Source organism: Oncorhynchus clarkii, chromosome 2 (assembly GCF_045791955.1).
Source record: "Oncorhynchus clarkii lewisi isolate Uvic-CL-2024 chromosome 2, UVic_Ocla_1.0, whole genome shotgun sequence".
Lineage (NCBI taxonomy): Eukaryota > Metazoa > Chordata > Actinopteri > Salmoniformes > Salmonidae > Oncorhynchus > Oncorhynchus clarkii.
Window position 1 is genome coordinate 16,467,883 of NC_092148.1, and position 13,129 is coordinate 16,481,011.

A 13,129-nucleotide genomic window follows, 5' to 3' on the forward strand; every position below is an offset into this window, starting at 1 on the left:
CTCTTAGCAAGGAGTTACAGTCAGAATGGGTAATTAATAATAAACTGGCCTTAAATGCATCTAAAACAAAAAGCATTATATTTGGTTAAAACATTCTCTTAGACCTAAACATTAAATGGATTTGTGCGTAAAGGATGTGACCATTGAACAAGTTGAAGAAGCTAACATCTTAGGAGTAACATTGGATGGTCTGTTATCAAGGTCAAGTCATATTGACGAAGTTGTTATAAAAAGATGTTCTGCGTTTTTGACACAAAGAGCAACTGTACTAGTTGTTCAGGCTCTGATCTTGTCCAGTCTTAATTACTGTCCGGTGATATGGTCAGGTTCAGCAAAGAAAGACTTAGCAAAGCTGCAGCTGGCTCAAAACAAAGCAGTGTGCCTTGCCCTTAACTGCACACACAGAACTAACATCAACAACATGCATGGTAGTCTCATGGTTGAGGGTTGAGGAGAAATTGACTACTTCTCTTTAAGTCTTTTTAAGAAAGGTGTATGTTACAATATGCCTAACCACTTGTATAATCTCTTTGCATACACTTTAAAAAGACACATTCCCCACCAGACACGCCATTATGGGTTTTCTTCACGGTACCCAAACCAAAAACAGATTTTATGCGTTGCTTAGTTATGTATAGCGCCATGTCATCATGGAATGCTCTGCCACCATTAATAATAAACATACAGTACTGTGTCACAGCACCTCCCCTCTTTCTAAAGATCTGATTTAACTGTACTGTACAGTGCCTTGCGAAAGTATTCGGCCCCCTTGAACTTTGCGACCTTTTGCCACATTTCAGGCTTCAAACATAAAGATATAAAACTGTATTTTTTTGTGAAGAATCAACAACAAGTGGGACACAATCATGAAGTGGAACGACATTTATTGGATATTTCAAACTTTTTTAACAAATCAAAAACTGAAAAATTGGGCGTGCAAAATTATTCAGCCCCCTTAAGTTAATACTTTGTAGCGCCACCTTTTGCTGCGATTACAGCTGTAAGTCGCTTGGGGTATGTCTCTATCAGTTTTGCACATCGAGAGACTGACATTTTTTCCCATTCCTCCTTGCAAAACAGCTCGAGCTCAGTGAGGTTGGATGGAGAGCATTTGTGAACAGCCGTTTTCAGTTCTTTCCACAGATTCTCGATTGGATTCAGGTCTGGACTTTGACTTGGCCATTCTAACACCTGGATATGTTTATTTTTGAACCATTCCATTGTAGATTTTGCTTTATGTTTTGGATCATTGTCTTGTTGGAAGACAAATCTCCGTCCCTGTCTCAGGTCTTTTGCAGACTCCATCAGGTTTTCTTCCAGAATGGTCCTGTATTTGGCTCCATCCATCTTCTCATCAATTTTAACCATCTTCCCTGTCCCTGCTGAAGAAAAGCAGGCCCAAACCATGATGCTGCCACCACCATGTTTGACAGTGGGGATGGTGTGTTCAGCTGTGTTGCTTTTACGCCAAACATAACGTTTTGCATTGTTGCCAAAAAGTTCAATTTTGGTTTCATCTGACCAGAGCACCTTCTTCCACATGTTTGGTGTGTCTCCCAGGTGGCTTGTGGCAAACTTTAAACGACACTTTTTATGGATATCTTTAAGAAATGGCTTTCTTCTTGCCACTCTTCCATAAAGGCCAGATTTGTGCAATACACGACTGATTGTTGTCCTATGGACAGAGTATCCCACCTCAGCTGTAGATCTCTGCAGTTCATCCAGAGTGATCATGGGCCTCTTGGCTGCATCTCTGATCAGTCTTCTCCTTGTATGAGCTGAAAGTTTAGAGGGACGGCCAGGTCTTGGTAGATTTGCAGTGGTCTGATACTCCTTCCATTTCCATTTTATTGCTTGCACAGTGCTCCTTGGGATGTTTAAAGCTTGGGAAATATTTTTGTATCCAAATCCGGCTTTAAACTTCTTCACAACAGTATCTCGGACCTGCCTGGTGTGTTCCTTGTTCTTCATGATGCTCTCTGCGCTTTTAACGGACCTCTGAGACTATCACAGTGCAGGTGCATTTATACGGAGACTTGATTACACACAGGTGGATTGTATTTATCATCATTAGTCATTTAGGTCAACATTGGATCATTCAGAGATCCTCACTGAACTTCTGGATAGAGTTTGCTGCACTGAAAGTAAAGGGGCTGAATAATTTTGCACGCCCAATTTTTCAGTTTTTGATTTGTTAAAAAAGTTTGAAATATCCAATAAATGTCGTTCCACTTCATGATTGTGTCCCACTTGTTGATTCTTCACAAAAAAATACAGTTTTATATCTTTATGTTTGAAGCCTGAAATTTGGCAAAAGGTTGCAAAGTTCAAGGGGGCCGAATACTTTCGCAAGGCACTGTATATAAGAATATGAATATACACTGCGTATACAAACATTAAGAACACCTGCTCTTTCCATGGCATAGACTGACCAGGTGAATCCAGTTGAAAGCTATGATCCCTTATTGATGTCAATTGTTAAATCCACTTCAATCAGTATAGATGAAGGGGAGGAGACAGGTTAAAGAAGGATTTTTAACCTTGATACAATTAAGACATGGATGTGTGCCATTCAGAAGGTGAATGGGCAAGATAAAAGGTTTAAGTGCCTTTGAACAGGGTATGGTAGTAGGTGCCAGACACATCAGTTTGTGTCAAGAACTGCAGCGCTGCTGGGTTTTTCACGCTCAACAGTTTCTCTTGGGTATCAAGAATGGTCCACCACACAAAGGACATCCAGCCAACTTGACACAAGTGTGGGAAGTACTGGAGTCAACATGGGCCAGAATCCCTGTGGAACGCTTTCGATACCTTGTAGAGTCCATGCCTTGATGAATTGAGGCTGTCCTGAGGGCAACTGTTCTGTACTTTGTCATGTATTTGTACGTTTTATGTGGACCTCAGGAAGAGTAGCTGCTGCATGTGCAGTAGCTAATGGGGATCCTAATGAACTAAACTTACATACACATTTACTCAGAATGTCATATGTTATTCTCACGACATAAAATTCTGAATTTTGACAGGAATATCGTTCAATCAAGGAAAGGCTATTTGTAAGACTGTATGTTATACTGCTTAATTTCCTGTTAGAAAATGAATAAACTTCTAGCAAACATTGTATCCAACCCCGCAAACATGGGGCTGGTTGTCACAAGTGGACAGAGTGTGTTTGATGGCTTAGAACTCCATTTTAGAATAAATATGAGGATAAAAAGGGTCCCCATTTCAACCGAAGACCTTGGTCTTTCTCTGAACATTAAAAAATAATCTTGTAAGATATACTAGTGCTGAGAAATTCACACAAGAGTACAAAGTGTGACAACCAACCCTGGTCTCCCCTACCCATTGATTCTTGAAAAGTATGACTTAGAAATACTCATCAGTTTAGTTCAACTGTTGTGCCTCATCAGAACCCAAAATATTAGCTTGTTCTACTCCAATGTTTTTAAACAATGTAAATGTAAACAAACACTATATAGTCTCAAAACATAGTTAAAACTATAATTTTGATAGCATGGATGGTCAGTTCTTGCATCCATAGCTCTGTCTATGAATGTGAGTGGTTTCATTTATCCAGCTCCATCCCTTAGCTTTTTACAGAAACAGGGGCAGGGAGGATGCTATGTTATTGTTTCTATTGCTGATTGCCGCTTTAAGCCTGAAGCAACTGTTTATTATGTACCTCAGCTATTCTCAAAGCCAAGGGATTGTGTAATTGTTAGTGTAAGGGGTGTTGTGTTTGTTCAGTGAAGGAGACCCTCTACAGTGCACACACTACCCAGTCAGATGTATATACATACTGTAATGTGTACTAGTGGCAGTGAAGACTGTTTTTTACTTCAGGCCCAGGCATTTATTTAATCATACTAAGATGTTGCTATGTCCTTTGTCTGTTTTGGACAGATTCCGGCACCTGCGCCTTAAACAAAGGAAGCTGAGAGATTACGCCAGTGAGATGGTCGACCTGCCCAAGGTAAACCAACCACACCATACAGTAGGCTAGAACAACTCACGGCAGAACTGTGTCGACATGTTTGACACACACACACACACACACCACGCGCAGGATAACCCAGATCCAGGTAATAACCACACTCTTACACAGACCATTATCCAGTATATTGAAGTTGCTGTATAATTTATTAATAGGTGTTGAGACACATAAAATGTCTGTAAAAGACACATAAAACTCTATAAAACGACCATGAGGTTTAGCAGAAGGTTCAAGTCACTCTGTGATGTAATCCTAGACTCAGAGCTTTTTACCTAATGGGCAGTATACCTGGCAAAGAATGCACAACTAAAGAAAGTGGCTGTAGTTAATGGGTTGTGAGCGTTTTTATTAATGAAATTGATTGATATATTTGTGCAAGTCCAGCTCATATGTATATCAAACACAGGAGCCAATTTATGAGAAAGAAACGGTCACAGGAGACAGTTTTTAGGAGGGAGATATGTACATGTGACGTATGTGGTTCCCCTCAATGTTATAACTACCCTAGGGAGTTGTTTCCCCCAAGATAGTTGCCACTGTCACCCTCAGCTCATCCGGGGTTAAGTCTGGGTTTATCTGAATTCCATGTCTGGATTTTGTTAGGCATGCTTGTGTTGTTATGACAAAAAACTATAAGAAGCACAAAACAACAAGCATTGGATAAATGGATTAATTGTCTGTATGATTGTTTGTTTGGTTGACTGATGGTGAACAGACGATCATGTTTGGTTGTTTGTTTGTTTGGTTGTTTGATTGATGGTGAACATATGCAGATGATCATGTTTAGTTGTTTATTTGGTTGGTTGGTTGGTTGATTTATGGTGAACAGATGATCATGTTTGGTTGTTTGTTTGTTTGTTTGTTTGTTTGGTTGATGGTGAACAGATGCAGATGATCATGTTTGGTTGTTTGTTTGGTTGGTTGATTGATGGTGAACAGATGCAGATGATTATGTGCGACTTGAGTGCCAACTGGAACAACTCTTACCGGGAGCTGGAGCAGCGCATCATCTCCATGGAGCAGAAGTTAGATGAGCTGGGCCACTGCTTCCAACAGACCTCTGAGCTGCTGGCACAGGCCCTGCGCTACCGCAACCCTGAAATCAGGTACAGCTAACACAACCCCAACGCTGAGATCAGGTATAGTTAACACAACCCCAACCCTGAGATCAAGTATAGCTAACACAACCCCAACCCTGAAATCAGGTATATCTAACACAACCCCAACCCTGAGATCAGGTATAGCTAACACAACCCCATCCCTGAGATCAGTTACAGCTAACACAACCCCAACCCTGAGATCAGGTACAGCTAACACAACCCCAACCCTGAGATCAGGTATAGCTAACACAACCCCAACCATGAGATCAGGTATAGCTAACACAACCCTGAGATCAGGTACAGCTAACACAAAACCAAGATCAGGTATAGCTAACAGAACCCCAACCCTGAGATCAGGTACAGCTAACACAACCCCAACCCTGAGATCAGGTATAGCTAACACAACCCTGAGATCAGGTACAGCTAACACACCCCCAAGATCAAGTATAGCTAACAGAACCCCAACCCTGAGATCAGGTACAGCTAACACAACCACAACCCTGAGATCAGGTATAGCTAACACAACCCTGAGATCAAGTACAGCTAACACAACCCCAAGATCAAGTATAGCTAACAGAACCCCAACCCTGAGATCAGTACAGCTAACACAACCCCAACCCTGAGATCAGGTACAGCTAACACAACCCCAACCCTGAGATCAGGTATAGCTAACACAACCCCGACACTGAGATCAGATACAGCTAACACAACCCTGAGATCAGGTACAGCTAACACAACCCCAACCCTGAGATCAGGTATAGCTAACACAACCCCAACCCTGAGATCAGGTATAGCTAACACAAGCCCAAGATCAGGTATAGCTAACACAACCCCAACCCTGAGATCAGGTATAGCTAACACAAGCCCAAGATCAGGTATAGCTAACACAACCCCAACCCTGAGATCAGGTACAGCTAACACAACCCCAACCCTGAGATCAGGTATAGCTAACACAACCCCAACACTGAGATCAGATACAGCTAACACAACCCTGAGATCAGGTATAGCTAACACAACCCCAACCCTGAGATCAGGTACAGCTAGCACAACCCCAACCCTGAGATCAGGTATAGCTAGCACAACCCCAACTCTGAGATCAGGTATAGCTAACACAACCCCAACCCTGAGATCAGGTATAGCTAACACAACCCCAACCCTGAGATCAGGTATAGCTAACACAACCCCAACCCTGAGATCAGGTATAGCTAACACAACCCCAACCCTGATATCAGGTATAGCTAACACAACCCCAACCCTGAGATCAGGTGTAGTTAACACAACCCCAACCCTGAGATCAGGTGTAGCTAACACAACCCCAACCCTGAGATCAGGTATAGCTAACACAACCCCAACCTTGAGATCGGGTGTAGCTAACACAACCCCAACCCTGAGGTCAGGTATAGCTAACACAACCACATCACATACTGTATATCAGGTACAGTTAACCCAACCACAATCCAACCAAGTGCTAACAGTCAGTATCTGGACAATATGTGTGAAATGCTTGATAATGTATATGATATCAACAGAGAGGTATATTTTCTAGGTGACCTAAATATTGACAGGCTTTCACCAAGCTGTCCACTCCAGAAAAAGCCTCAAACTATAACAAGTGCATGCAAGCTGGTTCAGGTTATCAATCAACCTAACACTGTATTTACAAACAGCAGAGGAATGATATTATCCACATGTATTGATCACATCTTTACTAATGCTGCAGAAATCTACACATCCATCAGATATAGTGATCATAATACAGAAGCTACATGTAGGAAAACCAAAATTCCAAAGGCTGGGCCTAATATAGTGCATAAGAGATCATACCAAGGTTTTGTAGTGACTCCTATGATGAAGATGTAAATAATATTTGCTGGTTTGTCGTGTGCAATGAGGAGCAACCTGATGTTGCACTTGATGAATTTCTGAAATTGCTTATTCCACTTACAGTGGCTTGCGAAAGTTTTCACCCCCCTTGGCATTTTTCCTATTGCCAAGTTGCCTTACAACCTGGAATTAAAATGTATTCTTGGGGGGTTTGTATCATTTGATTTACACAACATGCCTACAACTTTGAAGATGCAAAATATTTTTTACCGTGAAACAAACAAGAAATAAGATAAAAACAACAGAAAACTTGAGCAGGCATTACTATTCAACCCCCCCCCCCCTCCATCCCAGTCTCAAATCTCTGGAAGACTGAAACAGGTTTCCCTCAAGAATTTCCCTGTATTTAGCACCATCCATCATTCCTTCAAATCTTACCAGTTTCCCACTCCCTGCCGATGAAAAACATCCCCACTGCATGATGTTGCCACCAGCATGCTTCCCTGTGGGGATGTGGTTCTCGGGGTGATGATAAGTGTTGGTTCTGCTGTGGAGCTTTGCAACTCCTTCAGGGTTATCTTTGGTATCGTTGTTGCCTCTGATTAATGCCCTCCTTGCCTGGTCTGAGAGTTTTGGCGGGCGGCCCTCTCTTGGCAGGTTTGTTGTGGTGCCATATTCTTTCAATTTTTTAATAATGGATTTAATGGTGCTCTGTGGGATGTTCAAAGTTTCTGATATTTTTTTATAACCCAACCCTGATCCGTACGTCACAACTTTGTCCCTGACCTGTTTGGAGAGCTCCCTGGGCTTCATGGTGCCGCTTGCTTGGTGGTGCCCTTTTCAGAACAAGTGTAGATATACTGAGATCATATGGCAGATCATGTGACACTTAAATTGCACATAGGTGGACTTTATTTAACTAATTATGTGACTTCTGAAGGTAATTGGTTGCACCAGATCATATTTATGGGCTTCATAGCAATGGGTGAATACATATGCACGCACAGCTTTTCCGTTTTTTATTTTTTAGAACGTTTTGAAAAAAGTACATTTTTTAATTTCACTTCACCAATTTGGACTATTTTGTGTATGCCCATTACATGAAATTCAAATAAAAATTGATTTAAATTACAGGTTGTAATGCAACAAAATATGAATACTTTTGCAAGGCACTGTACTAATAAGCATGCACCCATTAGGAAAATGAATGTATAAACTGTTAAATCCCCGGTTGAGAGGGATGAGGCAAAAGGAATGGCAAATAAGTTTGGCTGCACAGCCGGTTGGCAAACTTACTGTAAATTGAGTGTTGTTGTCATGTGTTGTTGTCCAGTGTTTCTGCCATGATGTGTTGTTGTCTTCGGTCTCTCTTTATGTGGTGTTGTGTTGTCTCTCTTGTCGTGATGTGTGTTTTGTCCTATATTTTTATTTTTAATCCCAGCCTACGTCCCAGCAGGAGGCCTTTGGCCAGGCCGTCATTTGTTCTTAACCGGTTCGTCAGCTTCCTGCAGTGCCTTAATAGACTCTGGGGCGGAGGGCTGTTTTATGGACGAGACCTGGGCTCGGGAACATGACATTCCTCTCAGACAGTTAAGGGAGTCCACGGCCTTGTTCGCCCTGGATGGTAGTCCTCTCCCCAGGATTCAGCGTGAGACGCTACCTTTAACCCTCACTGTTTCTGGTAATCATAGCGAAACCATTTCTTTTTTGATTTTTCGTTCACCTTTTACACCTGTTGTTTTGGGCCATCCCTGGCTAGTTTGTCATAATCCTTCCATTAATTGGTCTAGTAATTCTATCCTCTCCTGGAACGTCTCTTGTCATGTGAAATGTTTAATGTCTGCTATCCCTCCTGTTTCCTCTGTCTCTTCTTCACAGGAGGAGCCTGGTGATTTGACAGGGGTGCCGGAGGAATATCACGATCTGCGCACGGTGTTCAGTCGGTCCAGGGCCACCTCTCTTCCTCCACACCGGTCGTATGATTGTAGTATTGATCTCCTTCCGGGAACCACTCCCCCCCGGGGTAGACTATACTCTCTGTCGGCTCCCGAACGTAAGGCTCTCGAGGATTATTTGTCTGTAGCTCTTGACGCCGGTACCATAGTCCCCTCCTCCTCTCCCGCCGGAGCGGGGTTTTTTTTTGTCAAGAAGAAGGACGGGTCTCTGCGCCCCTGCATAGATTATCGAGGGCTGAATGACATAACAGTTAAGAATCGTTATCCGCTTCCTCTTATGTCTTCAGCCTTCGAGATCCTGCAGGGAGCCAGGTTTTTCACTAAGTTGGACCTTCGTAACGCTTACCATCTCGTGCGCATCAGGGAGGGGGACGAGTGGAAGACGGCGTTTAACACTCCGTTAGGGCACTTTGAATACCGGGTTCTTCCTTTCGGCCTCGCTAACGCTCCAGCTGTCTTTCAGGCATTAGTCAATGATGTCCTGAGAGACATGCTGAACATCTTTGTTTTCGTTTACCTTGACGATATCCTGATTTTTTCACCGTCACTCCAGATTCATGTTCAGCACGTTCGACGTGTCCTCCAGCGCCTTTTAGAGAATTGTCTTTTTGTGAAGGCTGAGAAGTGCACTTTTCATGCCTCCTCCGTCACATTTCTCGGTTCTGTTATTTCCGCTGAAGGCATTAAGATGGATCCCGCTAAAGTCCAAGCTGTCATTGATTGGCCCGTCCCTAAGTCACGCGTCGAGCTGCAGCGCTTTCTCGGCTTCGCGAACTTCTATCGTCGTTTCATCCGTAATTTCGGTCAGGTGGCCGCTCCTCTCACAGCCCTTACTTCTGTCAAGACGTGCTTTAAGTGGTCCGTTTCCGCCCAGGGAGCTTTTGATCTCCTCAAGAATCGTTTTACATCCGCTCCTATCCTTGTTACACCTGACGTCTCTAGACAGTTCGTTGTCGAGGTTGACGCGTCAGAGGTGGGCGTGGGAGCCATTCTTTCTCAGCGCTCCCTCTCTGACGACAAGGTCCACCCATGCGCGTATTTTTCTCATCGCCTGTCGCCGTCGGAACGTAACTATGATGTGGGTAACCGCGAACTGCTCGCCATCCGGTTAGCCCTAGGCGAATGGCGACAGTGGTTGGAGGGGGCGACCGTTCCTTTTGTCGTTTGGACTGACCATAGGAACCTTGAGTACATCCGTTCTGCCAAACGACTTAATGCGCGTCAGGCGCGTTGGGCGCTGTTTTTCGCTCGTTTCGAGTTCGTGATTTCTTATCGTCCGGGCTCTAAGAACACCAAGCCTGATGCTTTGTCTTGTCTCTTCAGTTCTTCAGTAGCCTCCACTGACCCCGAGGGGATTCTCCCTGAGGGGCGTGTTGTCGGGTTGACTGTCTGGGGAATTGAGAGGCAGGTAAAACAAGCGCTCACTCACACTCCGTCGCCGCGCGCTTGTCCTAGGAACCTTCTTTTCGTTCCCGTTCCTACTCGTCTGGCCGTTCTTCAGTGGGCTCACTCTGCCAAGTTAGCCGGCCACCCTGGCGTTCGGGGTACGCTTGCTTCCATTCGCCAGCGTTTTTGGTGGCCCACCCGGGAGCATGACACGCGTCGTTTCGTGGCTGCTTGTTCGGTCTGCGCGCAGACTAAGTCCGGTAACTCTCCTCCTGCCGGCCGTCTCAGGCCGCTTCCTATTCCCTCTCGACCGTGGTCTCACATCGCCTTAGATTTTGTCACCGGACTGCCTTCGTCAGCGGGGAAGACTGTTATTCTTACGGTTGTCGATAGGTTCTCTAAGGCGGCCCATTTCATTCCCCTTGCTAAACTTCCTTCTGCTAAAGAGACGGCACAAATCATCATCGAGAATGTTTTCAGAATTCATGGCCTTCCGTCAGACGTCGTTTCGGACAGAGGTCCGCAATTCACGTCTCAATTTTGGAGGGAGTTTTGCCGTTTGATTGGGGCTTCCGTCAGTCTCTCTTCCGGCTTTCACCCCCAGTCTAACGGTCAAGCAGAACGGGCCAATCAGACTATTGGTCGCATCTTACGCAGTCTTTCTTTTCGCAACCCTGCGTCTTGGTCAGAACAGCTCCCCTGGGCAGAATACGCCCACAACTCGCTTCCTTCGTCTGCGACCGGGCTATCTCCTTTTCAGAGTAGCCTCGGGTACCAGCCTCCGCTGTTCTCATCTCAGTTCGCCGAGTCCAGCGTCCCCTCCGCTCAGGCTTTTGTCCAACGTTGCGAGCGCACCTGGAAGAGGGTCAGGTCTGCACTTTGCCGTTATAGGGCGCAGACTGTGAGGGCTGCTAATAAGCGTAGAACTAAGAGTCCTAGATATTGTCGCGGTCAGAGAGTTTGGCTCTCCACTCAGAACCTTCCCCTTAAGACGGCTTCTCGCAAGTTGACCCCGCGGTTCATTGGTCCGTTCCGTATTTCTCGGGTCATTAATCCTGTCGCAGTTCGACTTCTTCTTCCGCGATACCTTCGTCGCGTCCACCCGGTCTTCCATGTCTCCTGTATTAAGCCCGTTCTTCGCGCCCCCGCTCGTCTTCCCCCCCCCCCCCCCCCCATCCTTGTCGAGGGCGCACCCATCTACAGGGTCCGCAGGATTTTGGACATGCGTCCTCGGGGCCGTGGTCACCAGTACCTTGTCGATTGGGAGGGGTACGGTCCTGAGGAGAGGAGTTGGGTTCCCTCTCGGGACGTGCTGGACCGTGCGCTGATCGAGGATTTCCTCCGTTGCCGCCAGGTTTCCTCCTCGAGTGCGCCAGGAGGCGCTCGGTGAGTGGGGGGGTACTGTCATGTTGTGTCTTGTCTCTGTCCTTTCCCTTCACCCTGTCTCCCTCTGCTGGTCGTTGTTAGGTTACCTTTTCTCCCCCGCTTTCTCCCAGCTGTTCCTTGTCTCCTCTAACTACCCATTCACCCCGTTTCCCACCTGTTCCCTTTTTCCCTCTGATTAGGTCCCTATATCTCTCTCTGTTTCTGTTCCTGTCCTTGTCGGATTCTTGTTTGTGTTTCATGCCTGAGCCAGACTATCGTCATGTTTGCTGTAACCTTGTCCTGTCCTGTCGGAATCTGCCGGTCTATCTGAGCCTACCTATGTTTGGTTATTAAAGAAGCTCTGGTTAAGTTAGTTCGCTTTTGGGTCCTCATTCACTCACCATAACAGTTTCTGCCATGATGTGTTGTTGTCTTGACTTGCCTAATTAAATTAAGGTTAAATAAAATTAAAAATTCTACTTAACGAAACAAAAACACAAAAAAATGTACTATGAAACAAAGCTAAATGATATAAAGGATGATGGTAAAAAGGCTTTGGAGCACCATAAATGACATTTTGGACAAAAAGCTGAACTCAGCTCCATCCTTCATTGAATCAATTCATCACAAAACCCACTGATATTGCCAACTACTTTAATGGATTTTTCATGGCAAGATTAGCAATTGTAGGCATGACATGCCAACAACAAACTCTGCACCTACACATTCACGCATAACTGACTAAATTATGAAGGACAAACAATTTAATTTTGAATTATGTAAAGTGAGTGTGGATGAGGGGAAAAAAGTATTGTTGTCTATCAACAATGACAAACCACCTGGGACTGACAACTTGGATGGAAAATTACTGAGAATGATGGCGGACTATATTGCCACTCCTATATGCCATCTCTTCAATCTAAGCCTACAGGAAAGCGTGTGCCCTCAGGCCAGGAGGGAAGCAAAAGTAATTATGATACCCAAGAATAGCAAAGCTCCCTTTACTGGTTCAAACAGCCAACCAGTCAACCTGCTACCAACCCTTAGTACACTTTTGGAAAAAATGATGTTTGACCAGATATATGCTATTTCACAGTAAACATATTAACAACTGACTTTCATCACGCTTATGGGGAAGGGCATTCAGCATGTACAGCAAATGACTGACGATTGGCTGATAATAAGAAAACTGTGGGAGCTGTTTTGTTTGACTTCAGTGCAGCTTTTGACATTATCAATCATAATCTGTGGCTGAAATGTATGTATTATGGCTTTACATCCTCTGCTATATTGTGGATGTATTATTACTTGTCTAACAGAACACAGAGGGTGTTCTTTAATGGAAGCCTCTCCTACATAATCCAGGTAGAGTCAGGCATTCCCCAGGGCAGCTGTCTAGGCCCCTTACTTTTTTCAATCTTTACTAATGACCTGCCACTGGCACTGAGTAAAGCCTATGTGTCTATGTATGCTGATGACTCAACATCATACAAATCAGCTACCAC

At 44.5% G+C, this 13,129-nt stretch overlaps 1 protein-coding gene across 4 annotated transcripts in view; it reads left to right on the top strand.

The window, feature by feature from the left end:
• LOC139423021 (intermediate conductance calcium-activated potassium channel protein 4-like) overlaps positions 1 to 13,129 on the top strand; it is a 46,358-nt gene that overhangs the window by 29,273 nt on the left and 3,956 nt on the right. For 2 of the 4 annotated variants that reach the window (XM_071174615.1, XM_071174597.1), the window contains exons 7-8: positions 3,904 to 3,973; positions 4,934 to 5,100. In XM_071174615.1, coding sequence (XP_071030716.1) covers positions 3,904 to 3,973; positions 4,934 to 5,100 — 237 coding nt within the window. Of the gene's footprint in view, positions 1 to 3,903; positions 3,974 to 4,933; positions 5,479 to 13,129 lie in introns of those variants that run through there. The other 2 variants (XM_071174588.1, XM_071174604.1) reach the window with 1 other exon arrangement.